This window comes from Myotis yumanensis, unplaced genomic scaffold (assembly GCF_028538775.1).
Source record: "Myotis yumanensis isolate MYYU_CA2020_CCGP unplaced genomic scaffold, mMyoYum1.0.hap1 SCAF_5, whole genome shotgun sequence".
NCBI lineage: Eukaryota > Metazoa > Chordata > Mammalia > Chiroptera > Vespertilionidae > Myotis > Myotis yumanensis.
This window is the reverse complement of record NW_027223756.1, coordinates 28,107,689-28,128,039: the sequence shown is the minus strand read 5'-3', so window position 1 is coordinate 28,128,039 and position 20,351 is coordinate 28,107,689. Positions and strand designations below refer to the sequence as shown.

General features: G+C 44.7%; 1 protein-coding gene across 14 annotated transcripts in view; it reads left to right on the top strand.

The window, feature by feature from the left end:
• LOC139010384 (protocadherin gamma-C4) overlaps positions 1-20,351 on the top strand; it is a 162,199-nt gene that overhangs the window by 55,233 nt on the left and 86,615 nt on the right. The window contains exons 1-2 of one of the 14 annotated variants that reach the window (XM_070414741.1): positions 12,646-15,051; positions 19,623-19,682. The exons of 10 other annotated variants lie outside the window; for them this stretch is intronic. In XM_070414741.1, the coding sequence (XP_070270842.1) occupies positions 12,646-15,051; positions 19,623-19,682 (2,466 nt within the window). Of the gene's footprint in view, positions 1-2,380; positions 4,778-7,370; positions 9,907-12,645; positions 15,052-19,622; positions 19,683-20,351 lie in introns of those variants that run through there. 3 more of the 14 variants (XM_070414762.1, XM_070414743.1, XM_070414761.1) reach the window with 3 other exon arrangements.

The following is a 20,351-nucleotide window of genomic DNA, read 5'->3' as shown; positions in this document are numbered from 1 at the left end:
CATAAGATTTGGTATCATTTCTATGGGGGATGCCTATGGATGAGATTATGAATAAGTAGACTATCACATTTGTATACCTTCCACCTATTTTCCATTTGATGTTCTTAATCCATGTAGTTTATCAATGAGAATGAAGGGACTGCTCAGGATTCTCTTTAGGTCAGATGTACAAAAGGCTCTTGCAGATTGTTTCAGTCTGAATTTTTTTCTGTGTCTGGCTTCTGCCTCCATGTACCTCAACTTGATGACCTTGAAAAATCTCACTTGCTTCCTGACCTATTTAAAGCATATGGATCTATTAAAGTTGGGTCCTGGTGGAAGGTTGGGAAAATGCCTGAAGAAAAAAAATGTGCGTTTCAAGCTTCACTATATCAATGTGTGTGTCAATCATTTTATATCAATGATAAGCATGGAGTCTAATGCCACACTGAAGATCGTTGTTCAAAAACAATAAAATATGACGTCAAATAAGATGTCTTTTCAAGTATTGTAAGTGGCATTTGTGAAATAGGCAGTTACATGTTTCACCACAAAATTCCTTTGTGCAGTTTTAGTGGAACAGCCATGTGAAGTGTGACTGTGGGCTCTCCAAGTAGGATACTGGGGATGCTGGCTTTATGAAACAACCATCTCACATACTCAAGTCGTAGACCAGTAGTCGGACTTTACTTATTGGGTCTGCTCAAAAAATTCAGTCAGAAATAATGTAATCTGGGACTAACTACTTTTATAGTCTAAGTTAGTGGCTTTCAACCTTTTTCGTCTCATGGCACACATAACTAGTTACTAAAATTATGTGGCACACTGAAAAATATATTTTTTGCTGATCTGACAAAATATAGGTATAATTTTGATTCATTTGCACTGGCTGCCTATAGTAGTATTGGCTGTTGTCATTTTTTATTTGACAATCCAAGGGAAAAGAGGTCAGTTCCCCTGACTAAATAATCAGGTGTTGCATGTTTTAAAAATTCTGAGGCACACCAGTGTGCCTACCTGAGCACACTGGTTGAAAATTGCTGCTCTAAGTATAAAATTTCAGTACAGTTCAATACATCAATTGATTAGCATCTGGAAGGGGTTGATGACAAGGTAATCTTGTTTGCGGCAACCTTTTGAGTGTTAATTCAAACAGTTTTTCTAGCAGAGTGTTGTGTTTGCTGATATTTTCCATATAAAGAAAATGTGTAATACTGTGAGTATATTTTGCAGTGTTCAGATGTACAGTCACTTGTGGAACAGTCAATGTTACTAACATTCTGTGAGGCATAAATATGGTTATCAGGCATATTGGAAAAGAAAATTACCCTATCCAATTTATTAGATGCTTAACATTTTTTAAACAAAGGGGAGAAATTGTCACTAAACTCATGAGCTACTGCAAATAAACTTTCTAGGAACTATCTTTATTTGAAGTCATCATGGGATGTTATATAAGTACAGAAGTGAGAACTATGACTCAGGGTAATAGACCATAGTTAGTCACTTTGTGTTGCAAGGTAAAATATTATTCCCCTGATAACTTTGAGGAGTGATGTTACATTTCATAACTAGGAAAATAATTGTGTAATGGGAACGAGAGGGATAGGCTAACTCCTTTCTGGCTACATTATGTCATTGACTGAGATATTAGAATTTAAAATCAGGTAATATTACTATAAATAAGTCACGGAAACAATTTTGGAAGAAAAGAAGTATTTGGAGGTAAATATAAATTGTGCCCTTTTAAAGAAAATTACTGATGCTCTCTGGAAAAAAATTGAAGGGAATGAACATGGAGGTACCCAAAATGTAAAAACAAGGAAAAAAGAAACAAAGGAAGAAACATAGAACTTTATCCAATGTATTGCTAACTAATAAGTATTCAAAATTACTGTACTCCGAGATTGTTTGACCAAGTCTGTTATCTTTCTATTACTAGTGTGGATTTGAAGATTGGGGAATAATTATGTTAACAAACAGAGTTTATGTATTCAATCTATGTGATTTCCTTAAGACTTTGAAATGGGATAATGATACAAATTAAACATTAATAAATACATAGACATAAAAATTGTCCAGTCCAGCGCACGATTATACTTGCTGTAGTTCCTTAGCCTGAAGCAGCAGAGGCTGCAGTTTCATAGTACAGACTCTGGGCGCCGCTGTTGGCCAGAGTGGAGAGCTCGGCCCTGGTGATTGCCTCGCGCAGCCGCAGCTCGCTTTCCTCAGCTCACTCGCTAGAGCTGGCCTTTCCACCGCTCCCTCCTCTGGAAAAGAAGAAACCCTGACCCCCACGCAGGAACTAACGGCTGTTCGGGGCTCTGGACATCCGCGACACAGACATTACTGGTCATCCGGCGTCTTCAGGCCGGTGAGCACGCTGAGGGGAGCAAGAGGGATGGGGAGCGGCGCTGGGGACAGGGGCTGGGCTGAGCGGCGGCCAGTGCTCTTTCCCTTCCTGCTGTCTTTGTTCTGCCCGGCGCTCTCTGAGCCGCTCCGCTACCGAATTCCCGAGGAAATGCCCGAGGGCTCGGTGGTGGGGAACCTCGCCAAGGACCTGGGACTCAGTGTCCGCGAGTTACCGACTCGAAAACTGCGCGTCAGCTCTGAGAAGCCTTACTTCACTGTGAGCGCAGAGCGCGGGGAGTTACTTGTGAGCGGCAGGCTGGACCGGGAGCAGATATGCGGGAAGAAGCCAGTATGTGCTCTGGAATTTGAGGCTGTTGCTGAAAAGCCATTGAACTTTTACCACGTGAACGTGGAGATCGAGGATGTTAATGACCACCCTCCCAAATTCATGCAAAACTCCTTTGAGCTGCAAATAAGTGAGTCCACAAAGCCCGAGGCACGATTTATCTTAGGATCTGCCCATGATGCAGATATTGGTACCAACTCATTACAGAATTATCAGCTCAGTCCCAATGATCATTTCTTACTCGTGAATAAGGAGAAATTAGATGGTAGCAAATACCCCGAGCTAGTATTGAAGATGCCTTTAGATCGGGAGGAGCAGAAGTCCTACCACTTGACCTTGACTGCCTTGGACGGCGGGGATCCACCCCTAAGCAGCACTGCTCAGATACAAGTCCTCGTGACTGATGCCAATGATAACCCTCCAGTGTTCAGCCAAGAGTTATACAGGGTGGGCCTTCCGGAGAACGTGTTCCCAGGCACAACTGTGCTTAGAGTGATGGCCACCGACCAGGATGAGGGGGTCAATGCCGAGATCACCTTCTCTTTCACTGAAGCAGGCCAGACCACCCAGTTTGACCTGAATTCTACTACTGGGGAAATTACTACTCGAAATACACTAGATTTTGAGGAAGTCAAAGAATATTCCATAGTTTTGGAAGCAAAGGATGGTGGAGGAATGATTGCCCAATGTACCGTGGAGATACAAGTCCTAGACGTAAATGATAATATCCCAGAAGTGATATTTCAATCTCTCACAGATGTTATTATGGAGGACACCAGGCTAGGAACATACATTGCTTTACTTAAAGTCCGTGACAAGGATTCGGGAGACAATGGAGAAGTTACTTGTAAATTAGAAGGCGAGGTTCCGTTTAAATTGCTAACTTATTCGAGAAACACGTATAAATTAGTGACAGACGGAGTTCTAGACCGTGAGCAGACCCCAGAGTACAATGTCACCATCACAGCCACCGACAGGGGCAAGCCGCCCCTCTCCTCCAGCACCACCATCACCCTGCACATCACTGACGTCAACGACAACGCCCCGGTTTTCCAGCAGCCAGCCTACCTGGTCCACGTGCCAGAAAACAACCCGCCCGGGGCCTCCATCGCGCAGGTCAGCGCCTCCGACCCCGACCTGGGACCCAACGGCCAGGTGTCCTACTCCATCGTGGCCAGCGACCTGGAGGCACGGGCGCTGTCGTCCTACGTGTCCGTGAGCGCGCACAGCGGGGTGGTGTTCGCGCAGCGCGCCTTCGACCACGAGCAGCTGCGCGCCTTTGAGCTGACGCTGCAGGCGCGCGACCAGGGCTCGCCCGCGCTCAGCGCCAACGTGAGCCTGCGCGTGCTGGTGGGCGACCGCAACGACAACGCGCCCAGGGTGCTGTACCCGGCGCTGGGGCCCGACGGCTCTGCGCTCTTCGACACGGTGCCGCGCGCTGCGCAGCCGGGCTACCTGGTCACCAAGGTGGTGGCGGTGGACGCGGACTCGGGACACAATGCCTGGCTGTCCTACCACGTGCTGCAGGCCAGCGAGCCTGGACTCTTCAGCCTGGGGCTGCGAACCGGCGAGGTGCGCACGGCCAGAGCTTTGGGCGACAGGGACGCGGCCCGCCAGCGCCTTCTGGTGGCCGTGCGGGACGGGGGACAGCCACCCCTCTCAGCCACCGCCACGCTGCTCCTGGTCTTTGCTGACAGCCTACAAGAGGCGCTGCCGGACCTGAGCGAAAGTCCTATGCCTTCTGACCCCCAGGCTGAGCTGCAGTTCTATCTGGTGGTGGCCTTGGCCTTGATCTCAGTGCTCTTCCTCCTCGCGGTGATTCTGGCGGTCGCCCTGCGGCTTCGACGCCCCTCCAGCCCCACCACCTGGGGCTGCTTCCAACCTGGTCTCTGTGTCAAGTCTGGACCTGTGGTTCCCCCCAACTACAGTGAAGGCACTTTACCTTATTCCTACAACCTGTGCGTGGCCCAAGCTGGAAAGACAGAGTTCAATTTTCTAAAATGTAATGAGCAGTTGAGTTCAGCACAAGACATACTTTGTGGTGATGCATCTGGGGCCTTATTTCCACTTTGTAATTCCAGTGAGTCGACTTCCCAGCCGGTGAGTTTCCTTTATGCATAACCTGCTTCCTTTGCTCTACCCGGTTCTTCATGTTCACAGGGGAACATACAGTTTCAAATCTAAAGGTTGTCTTAGGAAAGTTGTAGCTAGTCAAAAACTGTCATACCATTCTTCAAGGGAGGTTGAAGTAGGAGCAGTTATGCGTCTTTTAGGGATATCTTTCCGGGCTCAGATTTAGGAAGGATTGAGGGTGTGGGTTTATCTACAAAGGGAAACATTACACAAGGCTATGGGCTCTCTTGTAAAAGCTTGAGATTTTCCCCTAAATTTTTCTTTCTATCACTTAATTCATGATTTTTCTTCAGCCTTGCCATACTATAAATGTAAAAGTAGGCAGTCATTTAAATAAGCCTTTAAAGCAGTGGTTCTCAACCTTCCTAATGCCACAACCCTTTAATACAGTTCCTCATGTTGTGACCCAACCATAAAATTATTTTCGTTGCTACTTCATAACTGTAATGTTGCTACTGTTATGAATCGTAATGTAAATATCTGATATGCAGGATGGTCTTAGGCGATCCCTGTGAAAGGGTCGTTCGACCACCAAAGGGGTCGCGACCCACAGGTTGAGAACCGCTGCTTTAAAGCAAAAAAAAAGGGCAAAATTAGATATTTTTCTTAACTGATTTAACTGTTATGGTTTTCATACTAATCCGATGTTTTGTCTTTATTTGCTTCCCCTTCTGTTTCAAAAGCACCTAGAAACCTGGGGTTTGGTTTTGTTGTAGATGGGCCCATTGTAACTCCATGCAATGTACGTGTGTGTGAGTGTGTGTGTGTGTGAAAATCTTTTGACTTAGTAGTAGGTCCATTGTGCTCATCAGAAGATAAAAGTATGTTCTTCCTACTTGCTTTTCAGGATTAATCTGTATTGAAGCTCATTCTATAGACTCTTCCATCCAAGAAAAGATCATGTTTTTAGCTTTCTTTTTTTTTTTTTTGCAACCTTAAACTAATAAAGCTAGACATTTCCTAGTTATTCTACTATCTCTAGGAAAAATGTAGAGTTGAATTCTTAAAATTTTAGACAAAATTGCTTACCTGGTATGTAAACAAGTATATACTCAAGATGATAACACATTGTTTCAGCCTTTTGCTAGATTACCCTTAGCAACTGCTTAATTGATGGCCATTTTACAAAGCATTGAGGAGACATTTGCTTGTATTAGCACTTTTTGATAATTATGTGTGTTCCTTGCTTTTTGTGGTTCTTTTGACCAAAATACTCATAAAAGTAAAAGTAATTTTAGAGCCCTACCCGGTTTGGCTCAGTGGATAGAGCGTTGGCCTGCAGGCTGAAGGGTCCTGGGTTCGATTCCGGCCAGGGGCACATGCCCAGGTTGTGGGCTCGATCCCCAGTAGGATGCGTGCAGGAGGCAGCCGATCAATGATTCATTGATGTTTCTATCTCTCTCTTCCTCTCCCTTCCTCTCTGAAATGAATAAAGAAATATATTTTTAAAAAGTAATTTTAGAATATATGTCTACTTTAAGAATTTAATTGTCTGCTTTAAATACTCTCTCACTGGTGAAAAATGGGATGGACATTTACTTTTTATTGTAAATTCATTTGTACCTTTCAAGTGTTTTCAAATAGAAAAAGTATAAATAATTTAAATAAAGAAGCAAATCAGTATAACCTCTAATAAAACTTGAAAGTAGAACTTAAACTGTTAGCATTTTACAATATTAATTTGAAACATTATCAATGTGTAATCTAAAATGGCATTTTAAAAAGAAATTTAAGCCCTAACCGGTTTGGCTCAGTGGATAGAGCGTTGGCCTGTGGACTGAAGGGTCCCAGGTTCGATTCTGGTCAAGGGCATGTATCTTGGTTGCGGGCACATCCCCAGTAGGGAGTGTGCAGGAGGCAGCTGATCAATGTTTCTCTCTCAACGATGTTTCTAACTCTCTATCCCTCTCCCTTCCTCTCTGTAAAAAATCAATAAAATATATTTAAAAGAAAAAGAAAATTAAGAAGCAAATACCTACAAAAATCTTACTATAATGATTAATTAGTTTAAACAAAATAAAACAACTTTTGAGTCACTCATCTCAATAGGTCTATTTTAGTCTGAGTCAATTAATTGCCAGTGACAACTGGAGCTTCTACTTATTTGATAATAGATATTGAAGACATTTATAATAAACCTTAAAGCATAATAAATAAAATTTAATAATTTCTTTTTAAAAAAGTAAATGTCTTCCAGAAATGGGAGAAATTTAATGTGATGCTCACCCATAAATCTGATCATTTTATAATACTTTGTAAGACTTAAAACCTACTTCATCCCACACTTCTTGGCAATTACTTTTAAAATATAAATTCAGGGACAAATTAAATAAATGCAAAGCAAATTATAGAAAGCAAGGAGTATTTTCCTCCTCTGTAATCTAGCAAACAGTATTACAATTTTAAGTGGGTGCAGTAACTGTTTAGGGCTCTAAGCGCCGCTGTTCACCTAACTTGGAGATAAATATAACCAAAAGCCATCCGGATACTCTGGGCTTTCACCTCACTAAGACCTGCAAATCCCACAAATCAACTGCAGGGCTGCAGCGAAACTCCGTCCTACATTTGGGACAATCTGGCTTTCCGAGGGGATCTCCGAGCCTGCAGCATAAAGGTGAACAAGACACTTATGCCCAATGAAGATTCCGAGTGGATTCCATAGCGAAAGAACAATGGCCGCTCCAAAGAATTACAGAGGACGCAGGGAGCTGATCCTGCTGTGCGCGCTCCTGAGTTCGCTGTGGGAGATTGGGAGGGGACAGATTCACTACTCCGTGCCAGAAGAGAGCGACAAAGGATCCTTCGTGGGTAACATCTCTAAGGACCTGGGGCTGGAGTCTCAAGAGCTGGCGAAGCACGGAGTCCGCATCGTCTCCAGAGGTAGGACGCAGCTTTTTGCTCTAAACCAGAGAAGCGGCAGCTTGGTTACCGCGGGCAGGATAGACAGGGAGGAGCTCTGCGCTCAGAGCGCACGGTGTCTTGTAAATATCAACATCCTCGTTGAGGATAGAGGAAAAATTTTTGGGATAGAAATAGAAATTACTGATATCAATGATAATAATCCGAAGTTCCAGGCCGAAAATCTGGAAGTAAAAATTAATGAAATCGCGGCGCCTGGCACACGCTATCCACTCCCAGAGGCTGTTGACCCGGATGTGGGCTTGAACTCCCTGCAGAGCTACCAGCTCAGCCCCAATCACCATTTCTCCCTGGACGTGCGAACTGGAGAGGATGGAACTTTAAACCCTGAACTGGTGCTGGAGCGCGCCTTGGACCGAGAGGAAGAGGCTGCTCACCACCTGGTCCTCATCGCCTCTGATGGAGGCGAACCTCGTCGCTCCAGCACAGTGCACATCCTAGTGACAGTGTTGGATATAAACGACAATGCCCCGGTGTTTGCTCAACCGATTTACCAAGTGACAGTCCCAGAGAACGTGCCCCCTGGCACCCAGCTGCTTACTGTAAGAGCTAGCGACCCAGATGAGGGAATCAATGGAGAAGTGGCATATAAATTCTGGAAAATTAGTGAAAAACAATCTCCATTATTTCATCTTAATGAAAAAACTGGGGAAATATCAACAGCAAAGAGTCTAGATTATGAAGAATGTGCATTTTATGAAATGGAAATACAAGCTGAAGATGTGGGGGCTCTCATGGGGAGGACCAAAGTGCTCATTTCGGTGGAAGACATAAATGACAATAGACCGGAAGTGATTGTTACATCTTTGTTTAGCCCAGTCTTGGAAAGTACTCTTCCTGGAACAGTAATTGCCTTCTTGAATGTGCATGACCAAGACTCCGGGAAGAATGGTCAAGTTGTTTGTTACATACATGATAATTTACCTTTTCAATTAGAAAAATCAATAGATAATTATTATAGATTAGTGACATGGAAATATTTGGACCGAGAAAAGATCTCCATGTACAATATCACAGTGATGGCCTCAGATCTAGGAACTCCACCTTTATCTACTGAAACTCATATCTCCCTGCATGTGGCAGACACCAATGACAATCCACCCACTTTTCCTCGTGCCTCCTACTCAGCCTATATCTCGGAGAACAACCCCAGAGGAGCTTCCATCTTCTCTGTGACCGCCCATGACCCTGACAGTGGCAAGAACGCCCAAGTCACTTACTCTCTGACTGAGGACACCATCATGGGGGCACCTCTTTCTTCTTATGTCTCCATCAACTCTGACACCGGTGTGCTGTATGCAATTTGTTCCTTTGACTATGAGCAGATCCGAGACCTACAGCTACTGGTGACTGCCAGAGACAGCGGGGACACTCCACTCAGCAGCAATGTTTCACTGAGTCTGTTCATTCTGGACCAGAATGACAACACACCGGAAATTCTCTACCCCTCACTCCCCAGTGATGGTTCCACTGGTGTGGAGCTGGCACCCCGCTCTGCAGAGCCTGGCTACCTGGTGACGAAGGTGGTGGCAGTGGACAGAGACTCAGGCCAGAACGCCTGGCTGTCCTACCGCCTGCTCAAGGCCAGTGAGCCAGGACTCTTTGCGGTGGGACTTCACACAGGTGAGGTGCGCACTGCACGGGCCCTGCTGGACAGAGACATGCTCAGGCAGAGCCTGGTGGTGGTAGTCCAGGACCATGGCCAGCCCCCCCTCTCCACCACTGTGACGCTCACTGTGGCTGTGGCAGACAGTATCCCAGAGGTCCTGGCTGGCCTGGATGACATCAAGAACCCTGACAACTCTGAAGACTCAGATCTCACGTTGTACCTGGTGGTGGCCGTGGCCATTATCTCCTGTGTCTTCCTTGCTTTTGTGGTTGTTCTGCTGGCGCTCAGACTATGGCGATGGCATAAGTCTCGTATGCTTCAGGCTTCAGGCAGAGGGTTGGTGGGCTTGCCTGCCTCAAGCTTTCTGGGTGTGGAAGGAGTACAGGCATTCCTTCAGACCTATTCCCATGAGGTCTCCCTCACTGCAGACTCAGGGAAGAGTCACCTGATCTTCCCTCAGCCCAACTATGCACATACACTCATAAGCCATGAGAGCTGTGAAAAAAATGGTTCCTTGTTAACACCCATAGATTTTCACGAAGGTAAGGACGAAGCTACTTCGGCTCAGGTGAGTTTAGTTTTTGTTTACATTGTTTCTCAGAGGCATTATATTCTTTATAAATCTATGTGTTTTGAAACATGTATTATGCAGAAAGTTTAAAATAGTTTTAAGGTGTACCCTAAATATGGGGGTCATTTTAATGGTGATACTACAAAATTGAGCGCTAATTATCATAGTTTGTTTTATTTGCTTTCCCAAGGATTGGACATGATTGTTTAAATGTGAACTCTCAACCTTTTAAAGCCTTCCATATTTTACTGTAATTATAATGATCACTTATCACTCATTCACTTAAGAAGTAGTTGCCCAACCACAGAAGTTACATTTGTTTTCTATATAGGAATACATATATCCCTAAATTAGGACTGAGAGAAAATTATTGAGACTCCCAAATCCTTGAATTATCTTAGTAGAAATAAAATACATCACAGAATTTTATCATGTGCTTAGGGTTTGAACCTAAAACTAAGCTCTGAAAGATTCCTTCTTTTTAAATCTCTTTTCTGAACCCTGTGTCTGCATTAGTACCCTTCAAAACTTTAAGGCTTCTTATATTCCAAAATGTACACACATTTTAAATGGTGGGTCCTGGTTGTAGGTTTGACTCTCCCTAAATGTTGAATTTGTGTGTCAATGTTCACTCAGGCTCACACAAATGGAGACATGGAATCTAAAGTCCAAAATAGACATTGCTCCTCCCCCCCAAAAAACAAAACAACAAAATCAAGCCTGAAATAAAATGTCATTTAAACCATTGAAAGAGACTTTTGTAAAATACAGAATCCCATGTTTCAGTAGAATTCTAATGAATTGCTTTGATGGTGCAGGCATGTGAAATGTGTACTCATGGTAAGAGAGTTTGAGAATGTTAGTTTAAAAAACAGAAGTTTCATGGACACAAATTCTAAACAAGTTAATCAACTAAAAACGATTCCATCTGAACTATGTGTATGGCTTCTATATTCCTTGTTATTGTATTTTAATGAAGCTAAACCTTGACTTGTCATCAAGAGTAAGTAGAAAATACAATAAAATATTTGTTAGTAATAAAAAAGACATTTCCCGCCCTAGACGGCTTGCCTCAGTAGATAGAGCGCTTGCCTGGGGACTGACGGGTTGCGGGTTTGATTTTGCTCAAGGGCATATGCCTGGGTTTCGGGGTTTGATCCCCAGTAGGGGGCGTGCAGGAGGCAGCCAATCAATGATTCTCTCTCATCTTTGATGTTTCTATCTATTCTTCTCCCTTCTTCTCTGAAATCAATATATACATTAAAGGACATTTCCCAAGGATAGTGCACTGTTCCCTCCTATTTGCATATACAGTGGGTGGGAGTTAACTTTATATTTTCTGTAGTGTTTGGATGCACAGTCATTTGAGGGGACAACTATATTATTGGTACTTTACAATTTTAAAAAGTATGTGGAAATTTGTCCTAATAAAACAAGAAAATTCTTTCTCTTGTTCAAAACATTCACTAATTGTTAAAAAAAATTTAAATGAAGTAAAAAAATAGAACAAATGTCTCTATATTCAGTAAATGTATTTAAGTAAACTTACCATGAGCTCACTCCTTCCATTTCAAAGTCATTACTTCAGTACAACATAGATACATAGATAAGGAAGTAATGCAGTCTACTGGGATATCCCTTTGTGACTTTATATTAAAGAATAGATAAACATTTCCCCAGTAACTTTTATATACTCCATTGGGTATGACATAGGCCAAGTAATTCTGAGATATGAAGAAGAAGGTAGAGTAAATCATAGCTTGGCTAATCATTGAGACAGTATTTATGGAATGAATATTTCCTGAGATAGTCAGACGAGTAAAAAAAATTACTGTTATAAACAGTATTGATATTATCAGAAGGAGGAGGTGTTTGGGATTAGTAAGGAATTACACAACTTTACCAGTAATTTCAACAGTATTGATATTCTCTTAATATATGTGATGTGAAACAGCATTAATTGTGTAGAAATGTTGGGGCAAAACATAGGAATGAATAAAAGAAGGAAGTTATTTCACATGTCATGGCTAATAAAGACAATGAATTTGTGAAATCAGTAGATGATAAACTCTGAGGGCGATACCTATGATTTTCCCGTTGTTCTATCACCAGTAACAAACACAAGCCAAGAGTTCAATGTGTTTGTAGAATTGGGAAATGAATGCACCAACACAGGTGAGGAAAAAGTCGTTTACAGTTGTAAGTATGGGAAGCCCAATTTATTCTTGTATTATTATCTTTTAATTATTGTATTATTCTCCATATGAGCAACTGTAAACCAACTTACCTGTATATATAGGTTTGTATAAAAACCCAACGCGATATATCTAATGCTTTGAAAACAAGAGTACAGATATCTTAAAGAAGGTCTTATAATTTAAGATGTAAATGTAGTAACAAAAAGACGGCTTGTTTAGTCCAGTACACGATTATAATTACTGTAGCTCCTTAGCCTGAAGCAGCAGAGGCTGCAGTTTCATAGTACAGACTCTGGGCGCCGCTGTTGGCCAGAGTGGAGAGCTGGGCGCTGGTGATTGCCTCGCGCAGCCGCAGCTCGCTTTCCTCAGCTCACTCGCTAGAGCTGGCCTTTCCACCGCTCCCTCCTCTGGAAAAGAAGAAACCCTGACCCCCACGCAGGAACTAAAGGCTATTCGGGGCTCTGGACGTCCGCGACACAGAGATTACTGGTCATCCGGCGTCTTCAGGCCGGTGAGCACGCTGAGGGAAGCAAGAGGGATGGGGAGCGGCGCTGGGGACAGGGGCTGGGCTGAGCGGCGGCCAGTGCTCTTTCCCTTCCTGCTGTCTTTGTTCTGCCCGGCGCTCTCTGAGCCGCTCCGCTACCGGATTCCCGAGGAAATGCCCGAGGGCTCGGTGGTGGGGAACCTCGCCAAGGACCTGGGACTCAGTGTCCGCGAGTTACCGACTCGAAAACTGCGCGTCAGCTCTGAGAAGCCTTACTTCACTGTGAGCGCAGAGCGCGGGGAGTTACTTGTGAGCGGCAGGCTGGACCGGGAGCAGATATGCGGGAAGAAGCCAGTATGTGCTCTGGAATTTGAGGCTGTTGCTGAAAAGCCATTGAACTTTTACCACGTGAACGTGGAGATCGAGGATGTTAATGACCACCCTCCCAAGTTCATGCAAAACTCCTTTGAGCTGCAAATAAGTGAGTCCACACTGCCGGGCACGCGATTTATATTAGAAGTAGCGGAAGATGGCGATACTGGCCTAAACTCTCTGCAGAATTACAAACTCTCTCTAAGTCCTACTTTCTCCTTGATAAATAAGGAGAAACCAGATGGTAGTAAATACCCGGAACTGATATTGGAGAAACCCTTAGACCGGGAACAACAGAATCATCATCGATTAGTCCTCACTGCCTTGGACGGCGGAGATCCACCCCTAAGCGGTACCACTGAGCTCCAGATCCGGGTCACTGACGCCAATGATAACCCCCCTGTATTCAAGCAGGACGTGTACAGAGTCAGGCTTTCAGAAAACGTGCCACCGGGCACCACTGCGCTGCAGGTGTCAGCCACCGACCTGGATGAAGGCCTCAACTCAGAAATAACGTATTCTTTGTACAGGACGGGGCAGGTGTTCCATCTGAATTCAAAGAGCGGGGAAATTACCACTTCGCGGACACTGGATTACGAAGAAATCAAGGAGTATTCTCTGGTGGTGGAAGGAAGGGATGGTGGAGGACTGGTTGCACAATGTACAGTTGAAATTAACATTCAAGATGAAAATGACAACAGCCCAGAAATTACATTCCATTCTCTGGTGGAAATGATTCTGGAAAACGCAGTGCCAGGAACTCTAATTGCTTTCATCAAAATACATGACCGTGATTCTGGGGAGAATGGGGAGGTTAATTGTCGATTAGAAGGTAAAGTCCCCTTTCAGATCATCTCTTCATCCAAAAGTTCATATAAATTGGTAACAGATGGGACCCTGGACCGAGAACAGACCCCGGAGTACAATGTCACCATCACAGCCACCGACAGGGGCAAGCTGCCCCTCTCCTCCAGCACCACCATCACCCTGCACGTCACCGACGTCAACGACAACGCCCCGGTTTTCCAGCAGCCAGCCTACCTGGTCCACGTGCCAGAAAACAACCCGCCCGGGGCCTCCATCGCGCAGGTCAGCGCCTCCGACCCCGACCTGGGACCCAACGGCCAGGTGTCCTACTCCATCGTGGCCAGCGACCTGGAGGCACGGGCGCTGTCGTCCTACGTGTCCGTGAGCGCGCACAGCGGGGTGGTGTTCGCGCAGCGCGCCTTCGACCACGAGCAGCTGCGCGCCTTTGAGCTGACGCTGCAGGCCCGCGACCAGGGCTCGCCCGCGCTCAGCGCCAACGTGAGCCTGCGCGTGCTGGTGGGCGACCGCAACGACAACGCGCCCAGGGTGCTGTACCCGGCGCTGGGGCCCGACGGCTCTGCGCTCTTCGACACGGTGCCGCGCGCCGCGCAGCCGGGCTACCTGGTCACCAAGGTGGTGGCGGTGGACGCGGACTCGGGACACAATGCCTGGCTGTCCTACCACGTGCTGCAGGCCAGCGAGCCCGGACTCTTCAGCCTGGGGCTGCGAACCGGCGAGGTGCGCACGGCCAGAGCTTTGGGCGACAGGGACGCGGCCCGCCAGCGCCTGCTGGTCGCCGTGCGGGACGGGGGACAGCCACCCCTCTCAGCCACCGCCACGCTGCTCCTGGTCTTTGCTGACAGCCTACAAGAGGCGCTGCCGGACCTGAGCGAAAGTCCTATGCCTTCTGACCCCCAGGCTGAGCTGCAGTTCTATCTGGTGGTGGCCTTGGCCTTGATCTCAGTGCTCTTCCTCCTCGCGGTGATTCTGGCGGTCGCCCTGCGGCTTCGACGCCCCTCCAGCCCCACCACCTGGGGCTGCTTCCAACCTGGTCTCTGTGTCAAGTCTGGACCTGTGGTTCCCCCCAACTACAGTGAAGGCACTTTACCTTATTCCTACAACCTGTGCGTGGCCCAAGCTGGAAAGACAGAGTTTAATTTTCTAAAATGTAATGAGCAGTTGAGTTCAGCACAAGACATACTTTGTGGTGATTCATCTGGGGCCTTATTTCCACTTTGTAGTTCTGGTGAATTGACTTCCCATCCTGAAACACTAACAACGGTGAGTTCCACTTAAGTGTCTAGTCCTTTTCATCATTGACCCAATTTTCTATATCCATATGAAAACATTTTACACTTCCAAGTCTAGTGAGTTGTCTTAGGGATATTATCGCCTGTCAAAAAGCTGAACTTCCATTCTTCAAGGGGAGTGTTGAATTGGGAGTAGTTATGTGCCATAAAATAGAGTTATCTTACCAAGTTTGGATTTTTTTAAAAAATATATTTTATTGATTTTTTACAGAGAGGAAGGGAGAGAGATAGAGTTAGAAACATTGATGACATCGATCAGCTGCCTCCTGCACATCTCCCACCAGGGATGTGCCTGCAACCCAGGTACATGCCCTTGACCAGAATCGAACCCGGGACCTTTCAGTCCGCAGGCCGACGCTCTATCCACTGAGCCAAACCGGTTTCGGTGCAAGTTTGGATTTTTAAAGTGATGAGAGTGTGTTCTTTTTTTCACAGCAAAATTATTGTGCCAATTTCTTACTTCTTTTTTAAAGCTATTGAAATTTATCCACTAATTGTCTCATTTCTCAATTAACATGTTAAATATTTTATTATAAGTAAACATTTAAGTAGGCAATCATTTAATTAATCCTTTAGAGCAAAGAAACTACACTCAGGTATTTTCCTTCACTAATTTCACTGGTACTGTTTCTCTCCTTTGTTTATGTTTATTCTTCATGTCTTGTTCCTTATATCTACCTACTCATGATTTTTTGAATCCCTTAAAATTGTAAGAAAAAATAATCTGTGGTGTGTGTGAGAGAGAGGGGCGGGGGAGACTCAAGTACCTCAACAGAAGGTCCAAATCATTTTGTAAGTTCCTTCAAGTTTTCTTGAATGCAAAATCTTCCTCTTCCTTTTACAGTATAGTTATCAGGAGAGACTTGATAAAAGAAAAGGAAATGCTACTGCTTCTAACACTCTCATCTCTGACCTCTATTTTTTGAAACAAAGGGGGAGCACACTAGATTTGTGTAATTATTTGGTGCCCGAAACATAACTAGAAATTCTGTCATCATCATTGTATCTGTAGGAGGAAAAGAGAATGATAACTTTTCCATTTTAAAGACAAAAACTTCTAATTCCATGCATATATAACGTTGCTATTAAATAAGCACCAGTCTTGTGGTTTCCTTTACGAACTGCTTCAGTAAATGGGGCCTTTGCAAATGGCTGAAAGAAATTTATTATAAAGGCACTTGCTTTTTCCTTTCTAGTGGTAACAACTTGTCTATATCTTGTATTCTTTTTTCCAAGTTGTTACATAAGTTTCAGTGACTCTTAGAATAAGAAGTTTAAGACTACTTTAAAATTGCATGATTTCTTCATGGAAGGACTGAAATGAAAAACCTGCTTTTCAGTGTATGTTCATCTGAATCTTCCAAATGCATCATGTATTCACATAAAAAACTAAAAAATTTTTAAACAGCATAAGTTTTACAATCACAAATATGTAAAATTTAAAAACCAATGCTTTTTAAATTTAGTAATATTAGGTGAGAAAGTTTACATCTATTGCCTAATTAAAATTACTTTGCAAATAAAATTTTAAGGAACCCTTACTCGAATTTTACTATAAAAATAATTAACCTTATGAAATAACTTCAAAGTGAAAAAATCAATCCTTATATATTCATTCAATATAAATTATGTAAGGTACATATATGTCTAAAATTTAAAATAGAAAGAAAGCTAGACTCTACTCAAAATTAAAGTTAATTGATATTAAGAAAACTGGCGATTAAATAATACACTTAATAGAAATTTCATTCCACTTCATTCCACTAAGACATCCACAAAGATGATTGCTTTTGAAATATGAACGTAAGAAATAATTAAGAGAAATCTAAAATCGTAATTAGGAGAGAGTAGTGTTTTCCTTCAATCATCTGTGATACAAGCACTGTATTGCTATCTGTGAGTGTAGTAACTGCTTAGGACTCTGAGCGCCGCTGTTCACCAACTCTAGGAAAAAGTCAGCGCTCCCTCCGGATATTAGAATCTGCCAACTACACAAAGCCCCGCGGATCCCACATACCAACCCCGGGACGGCAACAAAACTCAGCCTCCTCACTTGGGGCACTCCGGGTCTCTCCTGAGGAAAAAGACGACCTTAATTTGCAGGAGGAGAAAAGAACCTAAGGAGTCAGCGTGGGGAAAAAGCAGTCTGGGGGGAAAAAAATCCGGAGTGAAGCAACAATGGCGGCTCCAATGAATAGCCCGCACCACAGAGGACTGGTCCTGCTCTGCCTTTTCCTGGGAAGGTTGTGGGAGATCCGGGCCAGCCAGATCCGCTACTCCGTGCCTGAAGAGACAGTAAAGGGCTATGTCGTGGGCAACATCTCCAAGGACCTGGGGCTGGAGCCGCAGGAGCTGGCGGAGCGCGGAGTCCGCATCGTCTCCCGAGGTAGGACGCAGCTTTTCGCTCTCAACCCGCGGAGTGGCAGCTTGGTCACCGCAGGCAGGATAGACCGGGAGGAGCTCTGTGCCCAGAGCCCACGGTGTCTGTTTAACTTTAAAGTTCTGGTGGAAGACAGAGTGCAGCTTTATGGAATAGAAATAGAAGTCACTGATATGAACGACAATGCCCCAAAATTCCAGGCAGAAAATCTGGAAATAAATATTAACGAAATTGCGGCGCCTGGCACACGCTATCCACTCCCAGAGGCTGTTGACCCAGATGTGGGCTTGAATTCCCTGCAGAGCTACCAACTCAGCCCCAATCACCATTTCTCCCTGGACGTGCGAACTGGAGAGGACGGAACTTTAAACCCAGGGCTGGTGCTGGAGCGTGGCTTGGACCGAGAGGAAGAGGCTGCTCACCACCTGGTCCTCATCGCCTCTGACGGAGGCGAACCTCCTCGCTCCAGCACAATGCACATCCTAGTGACAGTGTTGGATATGAATGACAATGCCCCAGTGTTTTCTCAACCGATTTACCAAGTGACAGTCCCAGAGAACGTGCCCCCTGGCACCCAGCTGCTTACTGTAAGAGCTAGCGATCCGGATGAGGGAATCAATGGAGAAGTGGCATATAAATTCTGGAAAATCAGTGAAAAACAATCTCCGTTATTTCAGCTCAACGAAAAAACTGGGGAACTATCAACAGCAAAGAGTCTAGATTATGAAGAATGTGCATTTTATGAAATGGAAATACAAGCAGAAGATAGCGGAGGGTTGAAGGCATGGACGAAAGTGCTCATTTCGGTGGAAGATGCAAACGACAATAGACCCGAAGTGATCATTACATCTCTGTTTAGTCCAGTCAGGGAAGATGCTCCTCAAGGAACAGTAATCGTTCTTTTCAATGCTCATGACCAAGACTCTGGGAAGAATGGTCAAGTTGTTTGTTCCATCCAGGAAATCCTACCTTTTCGATTAGAAAAGTCAATAGAAGATTATTATAGAGTGTTGACATCCCAAATTCTCGACCGAGAAAAAATCTCTGAATATAACATCACAGTGACTGCGACAGACAGAGGAACACCACCCCTGTCCACAGAAATTCACATCACTCTGCACGTGGCTGACATCAATGATAATCCACCCTCCTTCTCTCAAACCTCCTACTCGGGCTATCTCCTGGAGAACAACCTTAGAGGCACCTCCATCTTCTCTGTGACAGCCCATGACCCTGACAGCAATGAGAATGCCCGAATTATTTACTCCTTGGAGGAAGACACCATCCAAGGGGTGCCTCTCTCCTCCTATGTCTCCATCAATGCAGATACTGGTGTGATTTATGCGCTTTGTTCCTTCGACTATGAGCAGTTTCGAGATCTTCAAATGCAAGTTAGGGCAAGTGATAGTGGGAACCCACCCCTCAGCAGCAGCGTGTCACTGAACTTGTTCGTGCTGGACCAGAATGACAATGTGCCAGAGATCCTGTACCCCGCCATCCCCACCGATGGTTCCACCGGTGTAGAGCTGGCACCCCGCTCTGCAGAGCCCGGCTATCTGGTGACCAAGGTGGTGGCGGTGGACAGAGACTCTGGCCAGAATGCCTGGCTGTCCTACCGCCTGCTTAAGGCCAGCGAGCCAGGGCTCTTCGTGGTGGGATTGCACACAGGTGAGGTGAGGACCGCGAGGGCCCTGCTGGACAGAGATTCGCTCAAGCAGAGCCTGGTGGTGGCAGTTCAGGACCATGGCCAGCCCCCTCTCTCAGCGACAGTCACACTCACTGTGGCTGTGGCTAACAGCATCCCAGATGTGTTGACTGACTTGAGCAGTCTTGAGATCCATTCCACCCCGGAGGCGTCGGACCTCACGCTCTACTTGGTGGTGGCAGTGGCTGCGGTCTCCTGTGTCTTCCTTGCCTTTGTTATCATCCTGCTGGCTCTCAGACTTAGGCGTTGGCACACATCACGTCTGCTCCAGGCTTCAGGAGATGGATTGGCTGGCATGCAGACTTCTCACGTTGTGGGCATGGATGGGGTCCAGGCTTTCCTGCAGACCTATTCCCATGAGTTCTCCCTCACTTCGGACTCTAGGAGGAGTCACCTGATCTTCCCTCAGCCCAACTATGCAGATACACTAATCAGTCAAGAGAGCTGTGAGAAAAAGGATCCTTTGTGTCTTTCAGATGATTCAAAATTTCCTGTAGAAGACACTCCTTTGGTTCCAGTGAGTTCCATTTTTTCTTTCTTTCTATTATAATTGGTTTTCTCTCCAAGTGTTTGTACTTAAGGTAGGATATGTTGTTAATAACATATTTTTCACCATTTAAGTTTTTACTGGGTCCAATTTTTGTTCTAACATCTATAGAAAGCATTTATTGGTTACATCGCTGACATAATTTGCATTTTCTCATAATAATTCATTGGGTCAATGAAACCTTCCTTTTGGGACTGCTCTCATGATCTGGGGTTAACATGAGTTTTTTTGATGGGGATGCTTTATTAGTTATCCTGGTTCACTACTAATTTTAAGGCTGGTTTTCCATTCCTGAAACTTATTGTTATCTCCAATGGCCATATTGTGGAATTCTTATTTTTTTAAAAAAAAGATGACTATAGTCAATACTATCCTGTAAGGGTAAATTAATGAGAAGGCAAATGCATTCTCTCAGAGAAACAACTGAAGGTCCAGGTTTACTGCTTCTGCTTTTCTATTTCTATGACAGGACAACACCCCTTTGAGGTGACTTTTTCAGTCTAATGTGTGTAGAGATTGTTTGCATTTAAAGATAATTTCTGAGGAAGATCCAAACTTCAGTTATCATATACTTCCAACCCCAATTAAAGCATGTTTTATTCTTTTAATGGTGGAAATTTTAACATCCTTGTTTTCATA